This window comes from Taudactylus pleione, unplaced genomic scaffold (assembly GCF_031769625.1).
Source record: "Taudactylus pleione unplaced genomic scaffold, aTauple2 ptg000788l, whole genome shotgun sequence".
In the NCBI taxonomy this organism is placed as follows: Eukaryota; Metazoa; Chordata; class Amphibia; order Anura; family Myobatrachidae; genus Taudactylus; species Taudactylus pleione.
The window spans coordinates 43,737-68,094 of NW_028285190.1; the positions used below are offsets into that span (position 1 = coordinate 43,737).

Here is a 24,358-nt window from a genome sequence, read left to right on the forward strand (position 1 = left end):
ATGTCCCTTTGAAAAATGAGGGGGGCGCCAATGCTCTTTCTGGCACAGGGCACCAAAAAGTCTAGTTACGGCTCTGCGTCTGGCAGCCATCCCCACAGCCCCCTCTCTCCCTGCACCCGCTGTCAGCTCTACCGGGCAGCCTGCTCCTCTGTGCCTCTAGCAGCCATCCCCACAGCCCCCTCTCTCCCTGCACCTGCTGTCAGCTCTACCGGGCAGCCTGCTCCTCTGTGCCTCTAGCAGCCATCCCCACAGCCCTCTCTCTCCCTGCACCCGCTGTCAGCTCTACCGGGCAGCCTGCTCCTCTATGCCTCTAGCAGCCGTGCCCGCAGCCCTCTCTCTCCCTGTACCCGCTGTCAGCTCTACCGGGCAGCCTGCTCCTCTGTGCCTCTAGCAGCCGTGCCCGCAGCCCTCTCTCTCCCTGCACCCGCTGTCAGTTCTGCAAGCAGCCCGCTCCTCTGTGCCTCTAGCAGCCGTCCCCTCAGCCCTTTCTTCCCCCTAAATCACTGCAGGCGAGCAAAGAAGGACCTGCTTGGGAAGCCTGGAGGGAGCCAGTGATGCTTGTAAAACTATCGGGTGCTGTAAACCATTTTAGGATGGCTTACAGTAACTCTCACAAGTTCCCCAAAAAATGCGTAATTTCTACGTCTCTTCTACGTCCTACTTCCAGGAAATTATCGGGGGAGAATTGTAACCAGGAGATAGCAGTAATACTTCATTTTTACCAAAGTAAGGGAAAATTTTAATTTTCACCCACTTTTGTAGAAATGAAGGGGTGATGTGTAACGCGTTATGAATAGTGCAAAGGACTGTACTGCGTGCCTAGAATACAGGACACCTATTGCCACTCTGACTTCACTGCTCTTGTGGTTTTCTTAACATAAGGAGTAACAGAACCACATTGGAAACTGGTTATTTTCTGTGTCTCAGCCCTTGCAGTGTGTGGTTAATGTCACAGTAGTACAGCTAGTGGTTAAATCACAGGGAAACAAGACAATGATTTGCCATCTGGATGTGGACGTTGTGAATAGCAGCTAGATTGTAATGGTCTCCAGAATAAACATAATGCTGCCTTCTCAGATTAGCAAAGTCTTCAATGAGCTGAACAACTTGTTTACGGAACTCGTTCCACCAGCATTTTACAACATACCTCTTATTTATTATTGAAAAATGGTCCTAAATGAACATTTAAATGCAAATGTTAACATGGTGCTAACATTTGCATAGTTATTCCCAGGCAGCTGAGGAGTGCTTTGCATGTTTTTATCCACAATCTTTATGGTGAAGACCACGGGTGTAGCAAGAGCAAGACCTATGGGGGCCTCATAGCAACATTTCCAAAAGGCCCCCCCTGTGCAAATTATTTAGCAGTTTATCCATTCTGTTATATTAGATCATTTATTATCTGCCCACTTAGCTGACATGCAGGATTTAATGAAACTAAAAATAAATAACTAAATATATATATATATACTGTATGTATGTGTATATATGTGTGTGTGTGTATGTGTGTATATATATATATATATATATATATATATAAATATCAGGCTTACCTACCTTCCCGATTTGTCCGGGAGCCTCGGGGGAGGGGGGACGCGATTCGTGCTGAATCGCGTCATCGTGGCCCTGCCCCCCCACTGTGCGCAGGACATTCAGCTCCCTCCCGGAAGGACGGAGCTGAATGTGTAGGTAAGTATTATATATAGCTGCCTCTTGCCTAATGAACTACTAAAGATAAGCACCTTATGAATTTCAGAGAACCTTCATATACTTTGTACTGTTTAGAGTGTTTTTTAAAGTTTTTAGAATACCTGTTGAGGCTCTGACACATTTTTTTATGTATATTCTCCTGTGCTTTTAATATATCTGACTTATGTATTTTATTTATTGAACCTGTACTAAGGCCAGTTTTTAAGTACTTATTAGCACTTTGCACTTCGTAAAATACACCTATTGCACCTACATAGACCTAAAGGGTCATTGCTAGAGCTCCTTGAAAACACACACAGGCTCAGCAGTCCATAATTGTTTGTTTGTATGTTATATAGAATAAATTGTTATTTTTTACCCATATGCTTTTATATGATTTATGTAGCACATTGATGATACATTTGTATCTTTTATAACACATTGGTTTATATTATCTACGTCAGTCCACTAAAGACCTTGTACACCTACACATACTGCACTAAGGGGCAATCCCAAATGCCCTATTATATTTGGTCCAGCTGACACCCTTAACATATAGGGAGAACATAGCGCACACAATATTGCAGAACCGTGTTCAACTTTAAAACAGTATCCTTATCTAAGTTGGCGCTGGTACCTCTTTTTCTCTCTCTCTCTCTCTCTCTCTCTCTCTCTCTCTCTCTCTCTCTCTCTCTCTCTCTCTCCTCTCTCTCTCTCTCTCTCTCTCTCTCTCTCTCTCTCTCTCTCTCTCTCTCTCTCTCTCTCTCTCTCTCTCTATATATATATATATATATATATATATATTTATTTATTTAAAAAAAAAAAAAACATTATATAGTCTGCCTAATCCTAAATGTTTTATGATATTACATGTTCTATAAGAAGGCTATGATTCACTAAGAAATCAGTAATACCCCTTTTACATTGCTGCAAAAACCCGGGTTATTGCCGGGTCTACCCGGGTCGCAGCTCAATGTAAAAGGCTCCCTGAAAAATAATCCGGGTCAAGTGACCTGGGAATCAAACCAAGGTAGCTACCAGGGTTGGACCTGGAGTGGACCCGGGTAATGGTGCAGTGTAAACGGCACGACCCGGGTTATCCGACCTAATATGAGCTGATTGGTGGTTGTGGAGCAGTCACCTCCCACTTTTTATGACCTCACAGATTTAGCAGGGCAGACCTGGGTTCAGTGTGAACAGGGCTGTCCTGGGAGTAACCCAGATTGAAGGTGCAGTGTCAACAGGGTCTGACCGGGGTTGAAACCAGGTCCAAAAACCTAGGGTTGGACCCGGGTTTTTGGTGGAAAAGAGGTATTAGGAGACACAGTTGCGTAGGAATATATTGAATCTGCCTCAGAGTATCCAGTAGGATTGGACAAGTCATGCAGCATTATATCAGATGAATAATTTGATTTATGCATTGTTATAAATTAAAAACTGTAGATAAAATGGAGGGAGGTGTCGGAAGGGCTAATGGTGACAGGCCAACATTTATTATAAAGTCCTTACCTGAAGATGTTATTCAGATTCTTTTTCTGAAGATGTTTCTGTTCACAACCTTATTGGAAGATATAATCCAAAGTCCATATCAGTAGTCGTTATCCAAAGTCGCTTAAATAAAGCAGGAACTATTCTGAGAGTATCAATGTAGGACAAAATGTCACCACAAAATGGCTGCCAGTAGCTGGGCATCCTTTATATAGGGCTGTGACCTGCATTGTGACATCACAATGCATTACAGGCAGCAGCTAGAGATGGCTGTAGCTTAGATCAGCTCAGGGGCCAGATGCACTGTAGCACATGCTTGCTGACATTCTGTCAGCCAGGTCGGCCAAGTAGGGGTGGTTGTGCTGCATAGAGGGGTTTTGGCCAGGCGTGTTACCCGGTAATGGGGGCAGGCATGGGCGTAGCCACAGATTTGCTCCATTTTTACCCCATACCTGCAACACAAGGCTGAGATAATCGGCATTGTGAAGCAGAACGAGGGGTCATGATGACGCGATTCAGCGAGACTCGCGTTATCGCCCCCCCCACTGCTGCAGGGGGGGGGGGGGGGGCGATAACGCGAGTCTCGCTGAATCGCGTCATCATGACCCCTCGTTCTGATTTATGGGAGGATCCCGGCCGAATCAGGAGAACAGGTGAGTATGCTGTAGCAGCACTTTGGGGAGGATAGAAAAGTTGGGGCTCAGGAGATGGCAGTGTAGCCCGCTGCAAGGAGACGGCTGCGTCCCAGAGGCGGCCTTTGCTCCATAGCACCTACTATAGCTACACCCTTAGTGAAGAGAAATATTTGGATTTGTGGTATAATTCAGGTTGTTAACGCATGTTGCATAACCCTAGATCAGGGTTATGCAACATGCGGCACTCCAGTTGCTGTGAAGCTACACATCCCATCATTTCCTGCAATCATGCTACTGTGACAGGGCATGCTAGGATGTGTAGTTCCACAGCAGCTGGAGTTCCACAGATTTGCCTATCCCTGATCTAGCTATTGGCATGGAAAAGGTTATTGTTTCAGTCACAGTTTAATTACGGCAATTTATATCAAACCAAACAATTACCTGACTTGCAGGCCACAAAAGTGGTGGAGTTTCTGAGTGGATTGGGGGCGAGGTTTTCGGTGGATCAAGGACCGGGGCTATGTTTGCTCAATTTAGCATGTGTAAATGGTGGAAAGTTTGTTTATAATAAACTTTATTGTCTGTTTGTTTTTTTCATGTCTAGATTAACCCCTCACTTACATACACTTAATGGGTTTATAAATTGATTTGAACAACCACCATTTTGTGTATCTATGTTTATAATAGAGTTTAATGGATTGTTGTAGCCATTGGTTTTAGGATTTCATATTTTTGCCCTCCTAGGCCCCTTCTGTGGCACACAATACCCCTGGTACCCTTCCCTATCCCTGTGAACCCATCCCCCAACTGTGTATCTCACGTGTATAAAAGCACTATATGGAAATGTATGAAGTTTTAAGTTGTATTTCTATGAGACTGGTAGTGATACTCCTCTGTCGCTGTGCAGGGTACACTTGCTACCTGAGCCCGATGCCTTTAAAAAGGAACATATAAAATGCCAGGGCCTAAGTTTAACATCTGACTTTCACTAGACGTCAGTAAGGGGAAAGCCACACTTGCAGTAAATATTCCTTTGCGGTAGATTCCACGTGGTTGGATGCTTTTCAGGGGCGTGTGATATGTTGCTGAAGTCATATTTTGCTAAAAATATTTTAATGATCCCAGAGACCGCTGTCTGTCTTGGTTATAGCTGTTGTTCGCTCAACACAGAGGTCACTCACTATTCAGGGGATGTCAATCTGATCATAATGAGTTTACATTATATATTCAATTTTAAAACTGATATAACATTTTAAATACAACTGTATGTGGAGAGACAAGGAGACAACAATGCATCCATTTATTGTCTGCTGTAGCTGAGCATGTAACTGTGATTCCAACTCCCTTCATGTTTGTCTCTCAGATGTCAGTAATGTGATTGCAAGCTCAATGGCACAAATTGGATAACCACACGTGCTTCATTTGCCAAATCTGTAATCTATGAGAAATTGCCATTTTATAACTGGATAAAATTTCACCTTATCTCAGTGGTTCCCAAACTTTTTGAAATCACCGCACCCTAGAGTATCACCATTTTTTTTCACGGCACCCTTGGGCAAGTAAATTGTGCTTATATGTCACCCTTAGGTACAGTTATGTGGTGGTTGACAGGGCTGCACTTATTTTTGTCCACATACTTATTGATTGGCAGCCATTAGCACTGGTTTTTGCCTGTCACACTGACTAAAACTAATTTTATTTGGTACTGGACCACCAACCCCAGGCACCCCTGCAAGTGTCCTGAGGCACCCCAGGGTCCCACGGCACCCAGTTTGGGAACCACTGCTTTATGTCCTTATATGTACATCTGTGTATCTGTGTTTTACCTGTCACATCTACAAGTTTAAGACAAGATGGAGTTTGATTGAACAAGATGGCTTCTTCACTATTGCACTCCTTGACTAGTATTTGTTCTGGTGCCATTATAAATCACAAGATGTTACGAGTGTAGATCAAAATTTTAGATTTTTTAATTTTATTTATGAATGACGTTTTCTTTTTTAAACCTTTTATTTATTTGCATTTCTGAATAAAGCACCAGGGATGGCTCCCTCCACGAGCCTAAAGCTGTGGTTTTTATGCTCCTTTTTTTTTGCTGCACGCATCCAGTATAAAGAGTATGTACTAACGGCACTCCCAGGGCCTTATTCAGCTTGGAGAGCAACTGCTAATACACATGCAAGTAGCCGATTGTTGCGTGCATTGCTGTGCACGAACCGGCCACTGCAATCGGGACTGCGATTGCAGTAACCACGCAGACCCATTGCATAGTGACTGACTGGAAGTGCCGTTTGAGGGTGGTGACGAGGGGGCGGGGTTCGGTGAAACGCAGACGTGCCAGTGTGGGCATGCATAATTTATCTATTGCGATACGTTATGCAGCCTGAGGCCTGATAGCGTGCGTTGAGGTTAGCAATTTCTGAGTAAGGTCTGACCTTGTGCAAGTGTGCGTGAGGCTATGATGGTACTCGATTGTACCGATGGTTTCGCAGCCTTGCTAAACATTACGGATGTGTATTAGGTAAAGTGGGCGTCCTTGGGTAGTGCTGCCGCGGCATAGCGATCGCAATGGATTAGCATACTATCGCAGTTGAAATGCGTGCGTAATCGCTATTGCATTCGCAGTTGCGATCGGTAGTGATTCAGACCCTCAGTCTGCAGCCACTTGCAGCAGAGGTCATTCTGACAGTAGCTTATCATAGAAGTAAGTAAGTATAGCCTTACTAACCTGTCTGCTAATAACTTATTCAGTGTAAGGGAACATTACGTGATAAATCATACCAATATTTTTTAAGAGCCCTATAATACTCTTCCATTAAAATTGACTAGTTATCCCTAATGTGTATACCAGAGGTTCCCAAACTACATCCTCAAGGCACCCTAAAGGCCCCCATACATCAGCAATTGATTGTCGCAATTCTGCAATTTGCAATCGATTGTGTATAAAAATCTGCAATGTATGGGCTTCACAGATCGCAGATTGCAACCAAAAAGTGATTGGAATTGTTAAATCAGATTCTCCAACAAGTTGGATTTCACAGATTGATTGGGTCTGTAGATTGCTAGTCAGGCCCGTCAAGAGCCGCGCGTGGGGCCACGAGAAAAAAGGGGACGTGGCCTAATCGCGGGAAACATGGTCCCCCTTAGATTAAAAAAATTATATAAAAATCAGTTTGCAGCGCCACGTGTTGACGAGGGGGGCACCGTGGGCCCCCTCAGCCCGAAGCATAACCAGTGGGGGGCGCGATCAGGCATAGGAGACTGCTGTGGCTGCTTCTTAGCAGCCGCGAGCAGTCTCCCAGTGCAGCCCAGCACACAGCAGCGTGGAGGTGGCGTTATCAGGGTCTTCCCCGGTTACCGGACTCCTGCTCTGCTCTAACGGGCAGAGTAGAGCCCAGAGCCGGCCCCAGTGATCAGTTGTGTGGTGTAAACAGGCCACACGCTGATGCATTGTAAAAAAAAAATAATAAAAATGAACTAGTAAAAAAAAAAACTTACCTGAGTCCAGGGGCCGGTGAGCGGGGTTCCGGTGATGTTTCCCCTCCGGTCAGCTGGTCTCCCAGCCTGCACTGGAGCCCGGTCGTCACCTGACTTGGTCCCAGTGCAGGATGGGATGTCAGCTGACCGGAGCCACGGAGCACATCACCGGAGCACCGATCGCTGCAGGTAAGTGTAATTAAGGGAGGAGGGGTCGCGGGGGGGACCGCGATCGCGGGGGGCAGGGCTTAGCAGCGGGCAGGGCTTACCGACGGTCGGCGCATGTCACAGTATTTTTTTCGAAAATACCGTGATAAGTGTGCGGAGGGGATTCGCAGGGACAGAGCTTTATCGCAAGCTCAGTCCCTGTAAGGGATTTTTAGTAAATCCCTGTGAAATTGCCTGAAATTCGCAATGCGGATTGTAGTAAATAGAGCCCAGAATCACAAGTCAGTGAGTAATGACTACACCTGTGCACCTGCTGGGTGACCTGGAAAACGTGAACTGTGTGGGGTCCTGAGGACCGAGTTTGAGAATCACTGATGTAAACTAAGTATAGCTAGCCACCAACCTGATCTGTCCAGTGGGCATGGTAAAGCTGCTTACTTTGGTGGCAATTCCATCATTCTGCTGTTTTCCTGGAATATATAAGTGGAACTTATTTATTATATATGCAATAAGAAGTTTACTTGATCCCTTATCCTTTACTGACTTTATCGGCGTGGCAGTGTCAATTAGGAACGGCTCAGCTCCCTAGAAGGTACAGCTGGAAACCACATCTACAATCCTGATTTATAGCAATCTTTAGATTAAGAATACTGTTACTAGTACTTCCATTTGTATAATATTAGCTGTCTTGTATGTACTCATCCTATTTACTTGTGACAAATAATAAGCCAGGACATTTACATAGCACAGTACACACAAATAGTGTATCTAATATATATTTATGCTCAGTTTGCTTTGGTGTAGGATTCCATTGTATGTTTGTTGTGTTACGGGCAAGTAAGCATTTAGTAAGTTTTATTTTTATTGAATCAGTATTGATTAATAAATGCTGGAAGTCTTACATCTTCAATTCTTTCTTTCAACAGATGCAAAGAGATATTACATACACAGTTCGAGAAGGCCCAACAGTCCACCGGCCTGGGTCAGCAACATATCCTTCTCATGGGGGGCCAATATCTCCACCTCCTACCCCTGTGCCGCATTCGATGCCACCATCTCCATCAAGGATTCCATATGGGGGTGGACGTCCACCAGTGGGGCAGAGCAACACTACAATTACAAGGGAAAGGTTATCCAGTTTGCCAGTCTCCCGATCCATATCTCCTAGCCCCAGTGCCATCTTAGAAAGGAGGGACGTAAAACCAGATGAGGATTTGGGCAATAAAAACGTCCAGTTGATCCGAAATGACAGTATGTATGCAGAGCCCTACCTATATCACGAAGGGCGAATGAGTGTGGCATCATCACACGGTGGGCACCCACTGGACATGCCCGACCACGTGATTGCTTTCCACAGGGGTGCCATGAGGTCTTCAAGCACTTATTCAAACAATTCTATGCAAATGGAAATGATGGAACAGTCTGTTTATAGACAAAAGACGAGGAAACACTTGGAGAGCCATTTGCCGGCACTCGGCTCTAAAACTCCTCCAGCCTCCCCTCACAGAGTGACTGATATTAGGATGATGGAAATGCATGGGCACAACCCCCACGTACCTCTCCACGCCATACAAAGCGAGAGATCCTCTCCAGTCCGACAGTCGTTTAAAAAAGAACAAGGTCCTGGAATGTTTGTGGAGGCCAAGGTCCGGAACACTGGTGGCATACTCGGAATGGCTGATATTGTCTCATCTCCCACTGATAAACAGGTGTTTGGCGGATACGGTGTTCCTGCAGCTCCCAAAGATAACTATACACGGTAACAGCTCAATCTTACATCACTTTTTGATCATGTTTTGTAATTTTATCAGGAAAACACACCCGCTCTCTGTATTTTACACACATCCTCAAATTTCAACCAGATTCTGTCGAAACTCTCATTAATATGTCAGGATGGCTTCCTATCTGTGCTGTAGATTATCACTGTGTCATTTAAAAAAATAACCAGTGCCGTCACAACAAGATGTGTATTATGTGATGTAAACCTTAGTATATTGAAGTACATATCAATAGGAAAAAAAGTGAAAGTGTCTGATTTACTGTTTTTCAACAATATAATCTTCTGTGTAGCCATTATGCGAGCGGAAACAGTACCCATTCATCAGGTTGCACACTCAATGCACTAGCAACTACCAATTAAATTCTTGGTAAATTCATTCTCACGTATATATAAGTTCAGACCACAACAACATGGCTGCCATGGGTATGATTGAATTGAGTCCTTTGGTTCTCTATTGAGGAAAAGTGCATGTACTTTAAAATGCTAATCAACCTAACTGCATGTTTAGTGGAATGAGGCTTCTAGGCTGTTCATGACTGCACTTAATATGTTAACCATACCGGAATAGGGAAGAAATACCACTTTATATACTTGGCCTGTGATACCAATAGTATATGCTTGTATTTCTCCTGATTAAACCACTGTATTTCTGTACTGTAATGGGTTTTGACATTAATTTTGTCCTGTTTGTACAAATGTTATGTTTTTTTTTGTCATCAGTCTGTGTTTATGGTACATACAGTAGATATGTAGTATGTCTCTCTCTATGGGGGTCTTTCTTTTCAATTTGCGTCAAGTTTTCCTATCCTATTGTTCCGATGCTACTTATCGGAACAGATGCTCTCATAAGTACCTTTCTCAGAGAAGTATAACAGTGACACTTTACCCACTAGTACTACAGATGTGTCAACATACACCTATCTTCCGTGCGCTACGAGTAGTGTTACACATAACGCGTGAGCACGTGTGACTCTATAGCCCCGGGCGTCTTTTTGTGCGACTTTTTCCCTAAAATGCGTCTTAAGGTGCGTACACACTGGGCGATAAAGTGGACGACTGAACGATAACGATATCGTTATCGTTCAATCGTCCACTTTATCGTCCATTTTTAACCCCAAAAAGATGAACGATAACAACGACGCGCGTTCCCGCGGGTCGTTCGTCATTATCGTTCATCGGGCTGACATGCAGGCCAACCTGACAATCTCGTCAGGTTGCTGCATGTCAGGGAATGGGGGAGAGAGCCCGGCGCTGAACGATATCGTTAATGATATCGTTCAGCGGCTGTGCTCAATGTCATGAACGACATTGAGCACAGCCTGCCGGGGACACTACACGATATCGCTCAGGGAGCATATCGTGTAGTGTGTACCCACCATGACTCGCAAAGCGATGCGAATGGGATGCACAAACACCTTCTGTTGATTAAAATGATATGCGGGTGAATCTGCATGCAAAATGCCATGTTACAGTGTCACAGCCGCTGTACGAATAAGATGCATTTTAAGGGAAAAAGTCGCACAAAAGGCCATGGCATGGTGCGTGTAGTAGGGCTGTTTAACGTTCAAGGAGGCTAGATGTATTTGGTCATCTATAGCAATGAAAGTTTAGGCTGCTGAGCTCTTCAATGGCACTGTGAGGGCCAAACCCTCTTTCTGTGGGAAGGAGCAAGGATCAGCGGGCTGACGAGCACAATCCTCAGTTTTGAATGATCACTGAGATTTCTGTGATATCTGCTGCATTAATACATCGATTCATAGCTTCGATCCTTGAAAATGTGTGAACAATGCTGAAACTTTTGCTTCCACATGTAAAACTGACCTGAACACATTGATAAATAGGCCCCTATGTGTCCTACACTTTAGGTCTGAGCTGTGCACTAATCTATACCTGGCAACTTGCAGAATTTGATCTTGGCTTTTATCTCTGTCCAGTACCGCATGGCTTATGGTGTGGCATCAGTAAAGGCAACGTTCATTAGGGGATAACAGTACAAAATGTGTTCCTGAATAATGAAATATGTCTGTAGCATTACTATAACCACAAGTGCACACTACTAGACTCAGGACAACACTGTGATACTGGTGTCTGTGATTGGTGCATGTGAATGGAACCTAGATGATTATTCTTGACGTTCCCTTGCTTAATAGTCTCAGTTCCTTGCTGAGTGTTTGTGAAGTATATTCTCTTTTTTTATCCTTTGATATGTTTTAATTAGAAGTGTGGTAGTGTATGGTATTCTGTCCTCAAGAAGCTATAAGATAAGAAAAAGTGCTAGAGAAAACGGAAACTAAAAATACTGTGCACCCTATTGTATCATGAAGACCTAAAGTGGCTATACCACTGTGCCATATGTTGTAGATATTTAAAACTAAAACCTTTCTAGTATCCTAATTGGTTCAAATTTTTGAAACATTTTTTAATTCTGGGAGCCGGCAGGTGTCACTGTCCCAGCTGCCCTGTGTGCCCTAGTGCAGCCCGTGTGTCCTTCCCAGAGCTGTATACAGGGATGTGGCCTATGAGGATGGGCATAGTGTGAAATTCATGACTCGTACGCACTGGCACTTTCCCTGGCGCCCTGTTGGGTTTGGTCTGAGGCACAGTGAACTGATACTGCAAATAGTGGTCAGTGTACCCTGGGAAGACAGTACAGAATACATGACTGAAGGGTGGACAGACATGGATGCAAAAGGTCACACTTTATCTATGTCCGTTCAGCCTTTACACTGAACGTCCGTGCGTGCTGTCGGCATGTTCTTCCTAGGGTTCAGTGGTCCTGATTGAGAAATATACGCTAGTGCCACCACAGCTACGATCCAGTATACAGCTGCTGTGCGAAAAAATGCAAATGGCGCAGCCAATGGGAATTGTATTGAGACATCCACCGGCTTCTTAGCAAATCCAAGCATCTCCGTGCAAAGACGCAGCACCTGCCGCAGATCATTCAATGTTAGCAGTTCTGTGTAAAGGTCCCCATACATCAGAGATTGATTGCAGCAATCGTGCAATTTGCAATCGATTGTGTATAAAAATCTTTCCGTTTTTCAATCGATTGTGGCAATTCTGCAATCTGCAATCGATTGAAAAGGGAAAGATTTTAATACACAATCGATTGCAAATTGCACGATTGCTGCAATCAATCTCTGATGTATGGGGGCCTTAACTCTATGGTCGCGCAGAATGGCCGCAGGAACTGAGACACTGGAGCCATTTTTCTTGTGTACAGGATCACAGACACATGATGCGGTCGACGTGCCTGCGTTTTTAGCCGACACTCCCCATTACCATCCCCCACTGATCCCTGATTGTCAAATCACACTGCAAATCAATACTCGCTGCAAGCGACTAATGTAATTTGACGCATGCCTGGTACAGCTCGGGCGCATGCGCAGAATGTCGATAATCACTCAACTGCAAAAACATCAGCCTAGCGTACAACTCTGAATCAGGCCCAATGATCCATATGTCCAGTGCCAGTTAAGATGTGCTCACTAAGAGTGGTATAACGGGCGTCGGAGGAGCACCCGTGTGAGTGAGCCCTTAGTGAGGTACTTACAGTGCAGTGACAGCCACAGTCCTCTGAGTTATGTTTCCAGTTTCATCAAAGTGTGCCGAGGCTGGCGTGGTGTGGCGTAGCGTGTTTTCCACAACTTGTGCATGTGAGGAGGAGGATTGCAAACTCTGAATATAGAACTTGTAGCTGAGGGTGCATTTACTCACTTTCATACAGCAGAAGTTCTGTACCCTTTACACTCACTCTGTACTACTCTGTAGCCCGTGGTGGGCACGAGAAGGAACGGACAAAAAAAAAGAGCTAATTAAAAATATTTTTGTATGTTTATGCGTGGTAACCCTAGGCATTTGTCTCTAAGTTTCTATGCATGGTTGTATTTGGAGACTTTGGGCCTCATTTATCAACGAGTTTTATCATTCACAATGAGTGATAAAACTCGCTGCATATGGTAAATGCTGCTCCAGCCAATCAGCTCCCAACTGTCATCTGTGTGAAAAATAAGAGCTGATTGGCTGGAGCACCATTTATCACATGCAGCGAGATTTATCACCTGTTGTGAATGATAAAACTTGTTGATAACTGAGGCTCTATGTCACTGCCTATGTTGGAATAATAACTGCTTTCAAGCTAAGTATGACATGAGAAGCTATACTGTAGGGACAGTAGGTGGCGCTGTATCCTAAGATGTCACTGTGTAGTCTCTCTGTATAGTGGTAGTGGACATTTATAGCTTCTTCCTGTTTATCCTCCATGTTATGTTGTGCAGTTAACTTGTTCTTTTTAACAGTAAAGTTTATCCTTCAATCTTATTGATGATTGAACAATGTTTTGAAACAGTCTAGGCCAGTGGTTCCCAAACTGTGTGCCATGGCACCCTGGGGTGCCTTAGGATACTTCAAGGGGTGCCTCAACTTGGTGGTCCAAAACCAAATCAAATTATTCATGGTCAATGTAATGTAAATATGTGGACAAACAGAAGCGCAAACCTGTTCACCACCACATAACTGAGCCTAAGGATGAGAGGGAAGCACAATTTACTTAATATTTTTTTTGTTGTGAATTTCTCATTAACAAACTTTTGGCCTACGGGTGCCTTGAAAATATGCTGATACTCTAGGGTGCCTTGAGTCAAAAAAGTTTGGGAACCACTGGTCTAGGCATTGTGATTAAATATGACCTGTAACCCAAATGCTCATCTCTTATGTATTTAATGCCCTGTAAAAATGAGTGCAACAAATATAGCATAGCGCAACATAAAACGTGAATAAAATCAATATACAAATATAATTTTTTTTTTAATGCTTCCCCTTTATTTCCTGTCCAAGACATGTAACTAGTTGGTATGTATGTTAGATCCTGCCCTACTATTGATAAGTGTTTCATAGTGCCTATAAAATTATTTAATTTGGATGTCTGATAATTTCACTGTTTAAGGATAAATTTGTAACGAAACTGCACGTTTCGTTACCAGGGCCGGATTAAGAACCACATGGGCCTGGGGCATACTTGCCTACACTCACGGAATGGTTGGGAGGCTCATGAAAATTGGATGCCGCTCCCAGCTGCCCAGAAAGTGGGCAAGTCTTCCACCTACCTCTGTCCCCCCGAATCTCGTCATCGTGGCCCCACCCCCTGCTTCACAATGACGGTAAAATCTGCATTGTGTAGCGGGAGGTGGGGCCATGATGACGCAATCGTGTGGTCACGCCCACCCGCTCTGCCCCAATAAAGCTTCATGTCCTCGTTATGCCACATCATGCTCCCCCACTATGCCGACCTGGCTGCCCCGCCATAATGTTGGCAAGCATGACCTGGGGCTGAAAATATTCACGCACCTATACTGAGAAGGGGAGGAGTTGTGACCAGTGCTGTGTGGGTGTGGCTATAGCCATGTGAGAGTGTACACTACCTACAGCCCCAATGTCTCCCTATATACATAAAAATATAAAAAAAATAAAATAAAAATTGTGGGAAAACTAGAAATACAATTTTAATACATAAGATTTATGACCAGCTAATTAGCTGGTGATCATCATGCTGTCCTGACGATGGGCCTATTTTTATGTGAAGGCCTGGAGCTATAACACCATCCACCTGATTCTAATCTGGCCTAACACAATTATTATTATGTATAAGGTGCTACATATTATCTGCATCACTGTAAATTAGGGGTGTTGAACCTTTTTTCTGCCAATGGCCATTTGCGGCCATATAACATTATTTGCGGGCCTGGTGCAGGCCACGCCCTCTCTGTGTAACGTCACACAGGGCTGGGTCACAATCGCCGGTGATTACAGCAATGCCTGGAGCATCCGAAGGATGCTCCTGGGAGCAGTAAGAACAGGGTTATGACCGTCTGAAGCATCCTAAAGATGCCCCAGGCGGCACTGCTGCATAGATTCTGGTTGCAGGGTGCCATTCTAGACACCTTGCTAGCCAGATGAAGCTAGCAGAAAAAAGCTCAAAGGGCAAGACCAAATGATTCTACGGGCCTTATATGGCCCCCGGGCTTGAGGTTCCCTATCCTGGTGCTTATGTACTTTACGGACTCATTGCAGTGAGAACCCAATTAATGTTTTAAATGGTACTTGTGTACTTTACGTACACAAGTACCGATAGTTGTCCCCAACTAAAAAGAAAGTTGTCCCCTCGCGGGCTCGGTGGCTCACTACACTCACCACAAGGTTATATTCCCCCTCTATGCCCACTTGGATGGTAAGGAATGACGCTGGACACTGGCTGATGACGTCAGGGTCCTCTCCGTGAAGGGGATTTAGACATTGCCATGATTAATAATAATAATGAGTGTAGGACACTTGAGTCCGTAAAGTACACAAATACCCCCATCCCTGCTGTAAATAGACAAGCATATATACATAGATGGGAAATAACTGCATATATATTCTCTTCATCCACCATAGTGTTTGCGCACATAAAACCGCCCTTACAAGACTTTTATGAAAAATTCTGCCTGAACTAATATCAATACCTTTTAATTAAATCATAATCTTATGAATAATGTTAATTATTTTTGAGTAGCAATTGTAACATTAATCCACTTTTCATTTTCTGACTTGTTATTTTGACAGCTAATCTAGCTATAATATATTTTATTGCTGAAATGTTTAATTTATATCGCGGTTATCTAGGGCTTGAGCACCTCTTAGCCAGCATATTGATGGTTTGGAGAATTGTATGATACCAGATACATAGAATTGTTGTTGCTGCTGTTACGCATGTAATCAGTCATAGGTAAAATATACCAGCAGACGTTGTTTACATTTGATTTTTTCATGAATGTTAAGTGCACCATGGCTATAAATCATTCCGCTATTTCCCTGTATATTTCCATCTGTTATAGCGAATTGATGTGCAAACATAAAATTAGATGACCCAATAGAACAAATAAAGGCCCTCATTCAGAGCCGCTCGTTAGCGGCAGTACGCTCGTTCCGAGCGATGTTTGCACATCTGCGCATGCGTACGCTTTTTAGTACGCATGCGCGAACCAGTCAGTGCGGCCGAAAATCGTTTGTACGCTATATAGCGAGTGCCTGCTATTTTGAGTGACAGAATGAGGCGTATGTGGGTGGTAACAGGGGAAGGTGCTTGAAAATGGGGAGTGGAGATCCGAACGCAGGCGTGCTTAAAGGTCAAAACGGGCGTTTTATGGGTGTGTATATTTAAAACAGCAGCGTCAATGACCACGTCACTGGGTTATTTTATAGCCAGAACTGCTCGCAAATTTGTGGTAGCAAATACCAACCACAAGAATAGCGAGCAGTTCATACGCTGGTCGATGTACTCGATTAATCTAATAAATAGCGGACATGACGTATGGTGCGAGCGGCCAGGGGGCGTTTTTAACAAATAAACGAGCGTATGTTTTGCTCGTTCGTTCAGACTTAGAGGTGTGAACAGACTGCAATGTGCGTACGGATCATTTGAATAGCCACCCCTTGTTTTTGAACGAACGACCGCAAATAGCGACCGGCTCTGAATGAGGGCCAAAGACCACTGACATCAACAATGATAATTAAATAAAAATATATTTTTTTAAATGCTGATCATAATCAAGAAATAAATCATGGACTCAGCAGGACGAGACATACAATAAGGTGTTTCAAAATATTAAATATATGACTGAAGATTATTTATTGTTTTTAGCTTTTATTCAGTTTGCTTCCTTGTCTTACTATTTTTGAATGAAATGACAAGTAATCCTAATACTTATTGCCTTGTTTAAAAGGGACTCTACTAAGACCTGCAAACAGACAAGTAAATGTTCCAGGATAGGTCAAAATTGAGGCTTTTTAAGATAAAGTTTTGAATGGGAAGAAAGGTGATTTTTTTTTCTCTATGCAATGTGATAATTGTCTCTCAGTTGTGCAGAAAATTCAAATATCAGCATCAAATATATACAATACGTAAAAGGTTCCATGCCGTGACCCAACTTGAGATATTTATATATAATGCTGATCAGTAACTACTAGTACACCACTCGTTATCCAGCACCCTTGGCTGCAGCACTGTGCCAGAATTTAAATTTTGCTGGACTATCAGTGGTCACGTTCGTAATACACAGCAGCATCCCAATGGCTACCCCCCCCCTCCCTCCCGCAGCCTAAATCCCCCCGCAGCCTAACTCTAAATCTCCCACAGCCTAGCCCTAACCCTGTACTTACCGTCGGGATGCCGCTGTGTATTGTGACAGTCGGCATTGTGAAGGATCGGGTTAGGTATGTAATGCCGACAGTTGGGATGCTAACCCTCACACACTCCTCACCCTAACCTCCCAGTCCCCAGTGCCTAACGCTAACCCTCCCCCTAGTGCCTAACCCATAAACCATCCCCCCTCCTCCCCACCCTATACTTACCTTCGGCATGCCGGCGTTCGGTATTATCTGTTTTATGGACATTATAATAAAACAAAAATTACATATAGCCGACTAAGGATTCACCATTATTTTTGCCCTTACATAAACAAAAGGATTGTGGAATGCCAAGGCTGGAACCAGAAACCGCTATAATATGAGTTGTTTTATGATATTTAGTTGCATTTGTGCTGTAATCCTAAAAAGCCAAAGTTTAGAAGTACTTATTAGTATGAAAGTAATTCCGAGCTTGTAAATTAGATGAGATGGAACCACAGGCCGAAACCTATGATCATGTGATCCTGTGCTGAGCCATGTCTTAGACCTCACCAGACGTGGTAAGGGTGAGGGCGTGGCACCGAGAATCATGGCAGTCTTTCTTTATCATGCTTTTTTGTTTTCAAAATTCTTTTATCTTTATTTGCTTTTAAGGAAAAATGCTAAATATAGTTGTTGTTTTTTTCCAGAAGGGAAGAAGTATATTAAGGTCCAGTTGCAGTAAGAAGTCAGGTATTAGCTCCTCCCGTGCTGTTTGCATTTCAGTGTAGGGTGTGACAAGTCCTCTGAGCGATAATAAAGCATTGATCCAGATCCAGGTCAGCATTGCTGAACTTCCATTACCCCTGATATATCATACACTAGTAACCACAAGGGTAAAATTACTTTTTTTCTTTTTTTTCTTTGCAACAAGAGGAAATTCCATGCACAGGCAATGTCAAGGCAGAGCAGTTATGCGATGTTCCCCTGCCGGCCTCCAGGCAACATACAGTAGGAGCCTTACAGAGAGTGATTTTTTTTTTTGCTTCCAATAATAAGTTGTTAGTGTGTTTTTGGAGGTCCCTTTCTATCACTCTACATCTGATTGTAATGGAGCATACACACGGTCAGATTTGTCAGATGAACGATTGAACGATTTTACCAAAGTTTTGAACGATTTGAACGTTTTTTGACTGCATTAAAATGAATGGAATCATCCAAGTCTAACTGCAAACACATCAGATGTCAGATATCGTTATCTGACCATCGGGAACGCGCATCGTTCATCGTCCATCGTTCAGGCATGTCCGATATGTCAGATTTTCCTTCAGATATGAACGACTGAACGATTTTTAAATCGTTATCGTTCAGATCTGAAGGAAAAATCTGACCGTGTGTATGCACCATAAGAACTGAAGCCCTGTATGTGTTCACTTATATGTTGTTACCAGATAGTGCTAAAAAAATGTTTCTTAGAAGGGCTGCCTATCTGACTACTATTCACAGTGTAATTAGAATGCTGCTGCTTTTCCCACTTATTTTCCTCTTGCAATATTCTGGACTGCATTAGTTAACTGGTGTTAAAAAAAAAAAAAAAAAAGAAAAAGAAAAATCTCTTTACTATTCCGCGATTTGTCATATCCACCGATGATCGGCAACTTTGCTTGATGGATTTAAAGCGGCAACAGAAATGAAATGTTAAACCAGCCTAGTTTAGCAGGCCGCTTTAAATTAATCGGGTCGAATCTGCTAATCATTATTGGCTTTAATAAACTGCAGAGTAGTAAATCTAGCCCTTTTGTCTTCAGGACATTAATTCGACACGTTATTACAGTTGGAAAAGAAGTGAGAGATGATAATCAGAGTGAAAAAGAATTGTGTGTCTGTCATTATTAAAGTGTGGTAGGTTTCACAGACTGATCAGTTTATGGTGAGATGCTGCAGTGTGACGACGCTTTCTAAATATTTGTTTAGAAAATATGCAAATAATCACACATGACCTGTGTTTGAAGCTGAGTACACACACTATACAATTTTCGTGGTGACCTGACTGATATTGGGTGATTAGCGAATTAGAAGCAAAGGGAATTAAATGCATGTTGGGTAGTGTAGTGTTAATTCTAGAGGGGCACAGGGGCATGGCGCCTGACTGCGAAAATGGCACTTTTGCACTCCCTTAAAGGGGACGTGGTCATGTGGAAAGGAGGCATGTCCTTGTAACGCACCCTCTTTACATAACTATGGGGGGTGCCCAGCACTCACGGAGATGCTGGGGTACCCCAAGCTCACCCTGCAGGGAGAACAGATGCATTTTGGCACTTTTAAATTGGACAGCACGAACTAGGGATGGCCATCGGTGGTGTAACCATCAGTGGTTACCATCGATGGTAAAATAGCATGGAACAATCGATGGTTACAAACTAGTAACTTGATCATTGATGGTTTCACCAACTGATGGTCATCCCTGTCTTGTGACTGGCCCATAGGCCAATCAGAACATGGGGACGGGGTTTCGCAGGTGCCAGGAGGGTGGAGCTATGTCCCTGCACTTGGTAAAAAATTTTTTTACAAACATTTGGTTATGCCTTTACATCGATGGAGGGAAAACATCTGGTTCTCCCCCATCAATATAAAAAAAAAATTGACATCGCCCGTAAACGGTCGATGATTTTGAAATATTGATGGTTGATGGCCAGCTCTAGCGAGAACACTAGGTAGTGTGTACGCTGTACATACGGATCGTTTTGGTCGATCTGAATAGGTCTACATTGGGCAAAATCCTATAGTGTGCAGCTAGTTTGAGGTATACTGTAGGTGCACAGAAGAACATGCACAGCTATAACCCTGCCAAAACAGTTTAGCAAACGATTTTGCATTAAGCAATCCAAATAAATTCAGCAATTAACAGCAATAATCAGCAACTATGTAACTTGCATCGGATATTTACGCCATCTATCAAAATGAAAATGTGTAAAAATTCCAAACAACCAATCAAACATTTGCTGTCATGGTTTTCCTTACACTGGATTATCAGATCTGTTTGCTGATTGTCATGGAACAGGTCAGTAACCATAGCAACCAAACAAGATTTTATCAAACCTTCTAAAGAGCACAAGTGGATCTGTTGCCCATATCACATTCTAGTTATCATCTATCTAATACATTCTATAAAATAATAGTCAGAATCTTTTTGGTTGATGTGGGCAACACCTCCACTTGTCCTCTGTAGAAGGTTTGATAAATCCCCCCTCCCCTATATAACAACAGTAGTCTCTCTGATCATAGGAAAATTATTTGTTCATTACTTTATTGCCACAAAATTTTGTTGGATGATTTTGTGATTATTTTCAAATTACCTATCAGTTGTTTCTCTCCAGTCATTTCATTTCAATATTTCTTCCAATGCATAAGACAAGTGCCTAACCTCTTTAGGTGCGTATTCACTAGGCGGTTAAAATGAGCGATTGAACGATAACAACATCGTTATCGTTCAATCGCTCATTAATCATTCACAAATCATTCATTAAAAGTTTTGAAAACTATTAGCGATGTGCGCTCCCGCTGGTCGTTTTTGATATCAATCATTGCCTGGACATGCCGGTCAATATGCCAATAACGACAGATTGTGCATGTTCAGGGATGAGGGACAATACAGGATGAGGAACGACTGTACGATTACAATGTTGTAATCGTACTGTTGTTCCTCTATCGCCTTGTGGATACGCACCTTTAGTGGTGGAGTGCCGGATTATTTTGTCTTTTAAGTGTTGGACGGCCAGACAGAGTAGATAAATCAGTAACACGTCTCTGACGGAACATACCAGAGGCACAGAGAAAGCAACCGGTGCATATGAGCCCTTATGGTGCAAGGTGGTGATTCAGTGCCTGTGACACCACTAGAAGAACCTAGGCCAGAGGTTCCCAAACGCCATTCTCAAGGCTTCCCAACAGCTTTAGAGATTAGGTTTTAGAGATATCCATGGCTGAGCACAGGTGGTTGAAGCAAATTGACTGAGGTAATAATTAAGTCACCTGTGCTCCACCATGGATATCTCTAAAACCTGAACTGTTGGGGAGCCTTGAGGACCGCGTTTGGGAACCTCTGACCTAGGCAATTGCCTGGGTGACAATGGTTAGGGGGGAAACTAAAACACAGAATAGGTAACATGTCACTCATCCAGAGTTATTAATACCTCCATTGTACATCAGCCACTAAACATGGAGAAGAAGTGTCCGTCATTTTCTTCCTATAAAATTGCTTCTCCGCCATGTCTTTGATGGGCTGGGAGTGAAGCTATGATGTCTCTCCTAAGGGCCACCCAACATTGGCAGTAGCGCACGCAGGGGGGGTTTCTGAGTACCCAGAAACCCCCCCTGACATAGGGCAGAGCAAGCACCACCATGTTATTAAGTCCCGCTCTCTGTCGGGAAACGCCGCAATTCCCGGGTCAATGGGGAGGAGACGGAGCCAATATGATGTAATAGAATTAGAATTGCATAATTTGGCTCCGCCCCTCCCAATTGACCAGCGAATCGCAGCATTTTGGGGCGGGGCTTATTGACAAGGTGCCTGGTCCCGTCTCCATCTCCAACTTGCAGCATGGTAAGTGTGTGTGTGTAATGTATGCGTGACGTGTGTGTGTGTGTGTGTGTGTAAATATATATATTAGTGTTCCTTCTAGCTCCGGCGGGAGGCAGGGCGCCGGAGCTAGAGAGGGCATGCCCGCGCGCGTGCGTCCGAGAAGGGGGCGCGGTCATCGGAAAAGGTGCGTGTCTATAAGACGCGTCCCCTTTTCGTCACTCTTGGGGGCGTGCCCGGCACTTACGGACACGCCGGGCAGTCCCCAAGCCCTGCAGACAGGGAGAATAGATGCCGGGCGCATGCGCCCGGCGTCTATTCTCCGGCGGTGACCGGGTCACCGCATGTTTCTCCACCCGCGGGACACTGCGTCCCGCGGGTGAGAACGGCTCCTGCAGGCTGTGAGGGCAGGGCGCTTTTTGCCCTCCTCCTGGAGGGCAGGGTGCTTTTTGCCCTCCAGAAGGAGGGCAGGGCGCCGCGCCCCGCTAAAATAGCCTAGCGGGAACGCTATATATAATACTACTCCCAACTGTAATTTTTCTGACAGTTGGGAGCTGATTGGCTGGAGCACCATTATCATACACAGTGAAATTTATCACTCGTTTTGGTGATAAAACTCGTTAATAAACGAGGCCCATTGTAAGTAAAGAAATTGGTTGACATGGGGGGGGCCTCGTCTGCTGGGGAAATATCTAGCACATCACAAGAACCTGACCAATGTATTCCTGCTCCCATAAAAAACATTTCCTCAAGGTTAAGTGTACTATTGTTCTGGGACCCCAAAGAGATGGTTACCAAGAGAATGTATTGTATATCATATTAGTAGTCCCTAAAAACAGAATCTGTGACTCCAGCCCTAGGGTTGTGCACCCCTAGTGTAGCTTTTTCCAGAGCACTAGAGGACACTGATAATATGAAGGGTAATTCTATTTTCCTTTGAAGTCACTAAGCGACCCTATAAACCTAGATGTACTGCCTGCAGTGATAGACGCTGTATCTCTTGCTGCAATCTGTCCCATTCTCAGCACAGTGATAATAACACCCTGGACTTTTCTGTTTTTGATGGAATAAAATATGAGGACCCTTACCTCACTTTCCTTTCATCTGCTGTTACCGCATCGCAAATAATAGAATTGGCTGGAAGAAAAGACATAGTTTTCCTACTTCTGCATCAATTCCTAGCTGTTTCCATCATGAATGATCTATGCTGCGGTTTACCAGAGTAAGCCAAGATCAGCCTTGAAAAGTCCATAATTTACTTAAATTCCAGAATTATTTCCAGATTGGCCAATCTAGGAATAGACGGAGCATTCTGCTCCACAGCTCAGTATATTTTGTTGTACATCTACATTTATCACCATTTCAAGATGTTATAAAGGAAAAAAAGTTATCTCTTTATTATTGAGTTTAGAATCTAAATTAAATGAAAATTATTTCTGGACAAATTTAGACTGTGGATTACATTCCATATTAATACAATAAAAAGCACATATATGCACAGTACTTTATTAAAATTAGAAAAACTACTATTGTATAATAACATAGGACATGGAAGGGCTGTTCTCAGCTCAAACCAATAATTTTCTTTTTCTTTTTAATCTTTAAAATATTACATTTGCCATACTCTTGTCATACTACATGGAGCCAGTAGTTTTTTTTAAGTTTGATAAGTAAACAAATGTGTAAAAATACTAATTGGCTAGACATACAGCCAGAGGCGTAACTAGGTGTTGGAAAGCCCCATAGCAAAAGTTTGTAAGAGCCCCTATGTACCACCCAATAGTGAAAAATGTATATAACACTTGTAACTTTGACATGGAAGATGGGCCCCCCTCAGCTGTGGTCCCCATAGCAGATGCACCCCTTGCACCTATGGTAGTTTGTGGCAGATTGGCCCAGGGTTCCAAAAGAGTGCTATGTGCTAATAAAATATTTTGTACATCAGTTGGATCATACTCCGCTTTACCCATAAATCCAGGCAGCAGAGGGCTACTTATCTGCATGTGTGCAGATGTCCGAAAGCACTATTGGCTTTATGTAACCCATTATTTAGGATGAATGACACGATCAGCTCATGTGTGGCCAGCATTAAGGAACTTGGGTGCATGTACTGACACTTTTCTTGCTGCATTATTTTTGACAGTTCGAATATATGCTATCAGGGGACTCTGAGCCTGATTCAGCAAGGACCGCAATTGCAAAGCTGCACGCAGGCTATAGATATATGATGTAATGCGCGCAGGCTATAGATATATGATGTAATGCACGCAGGCTATAGATATATGATGTAATGCACGCAGGCAGCTTTGCAGTTGCGATCCTTGCAATTATGTTAATTCATGCGGAGGCATCACGCCTCCTGTTGCATTACATATCTGAGCTGCGTTGTCCAACGCA

At 43.5% G+C, this 24,358-nt stretch overlaps 1 protein-coding gene across 9 annotated transcripts in view; it reads left to right on the forward strand.

The window, feature by feature from the left end:
* Positions 1–24,358, forward strand: part of KIAA1217 (KIAA1217 ortholog) — a 109,443-nt gene that overhangs the window by 22,575 nt on the left and 62,510 nt on the right. For all 9 annotated transcript variants that reach the window (XR_015872786.1, XR_015872785.1, XM_088457834.1 and 6 more), the window contains exon 2: positions 8,384–9,216. Coding sequence is in view for 7 of the 9 variants with exons in the window: in XM_088457834.1 (XP_088313960.1) it covers positions 8,384–9,216 (833 nt within the window). In the remaining 2 variants the exon portion in view is untranslated. The remainder of the gene's footprint in view (positions 1–8,383; positions 9,217–24,358) is intronic.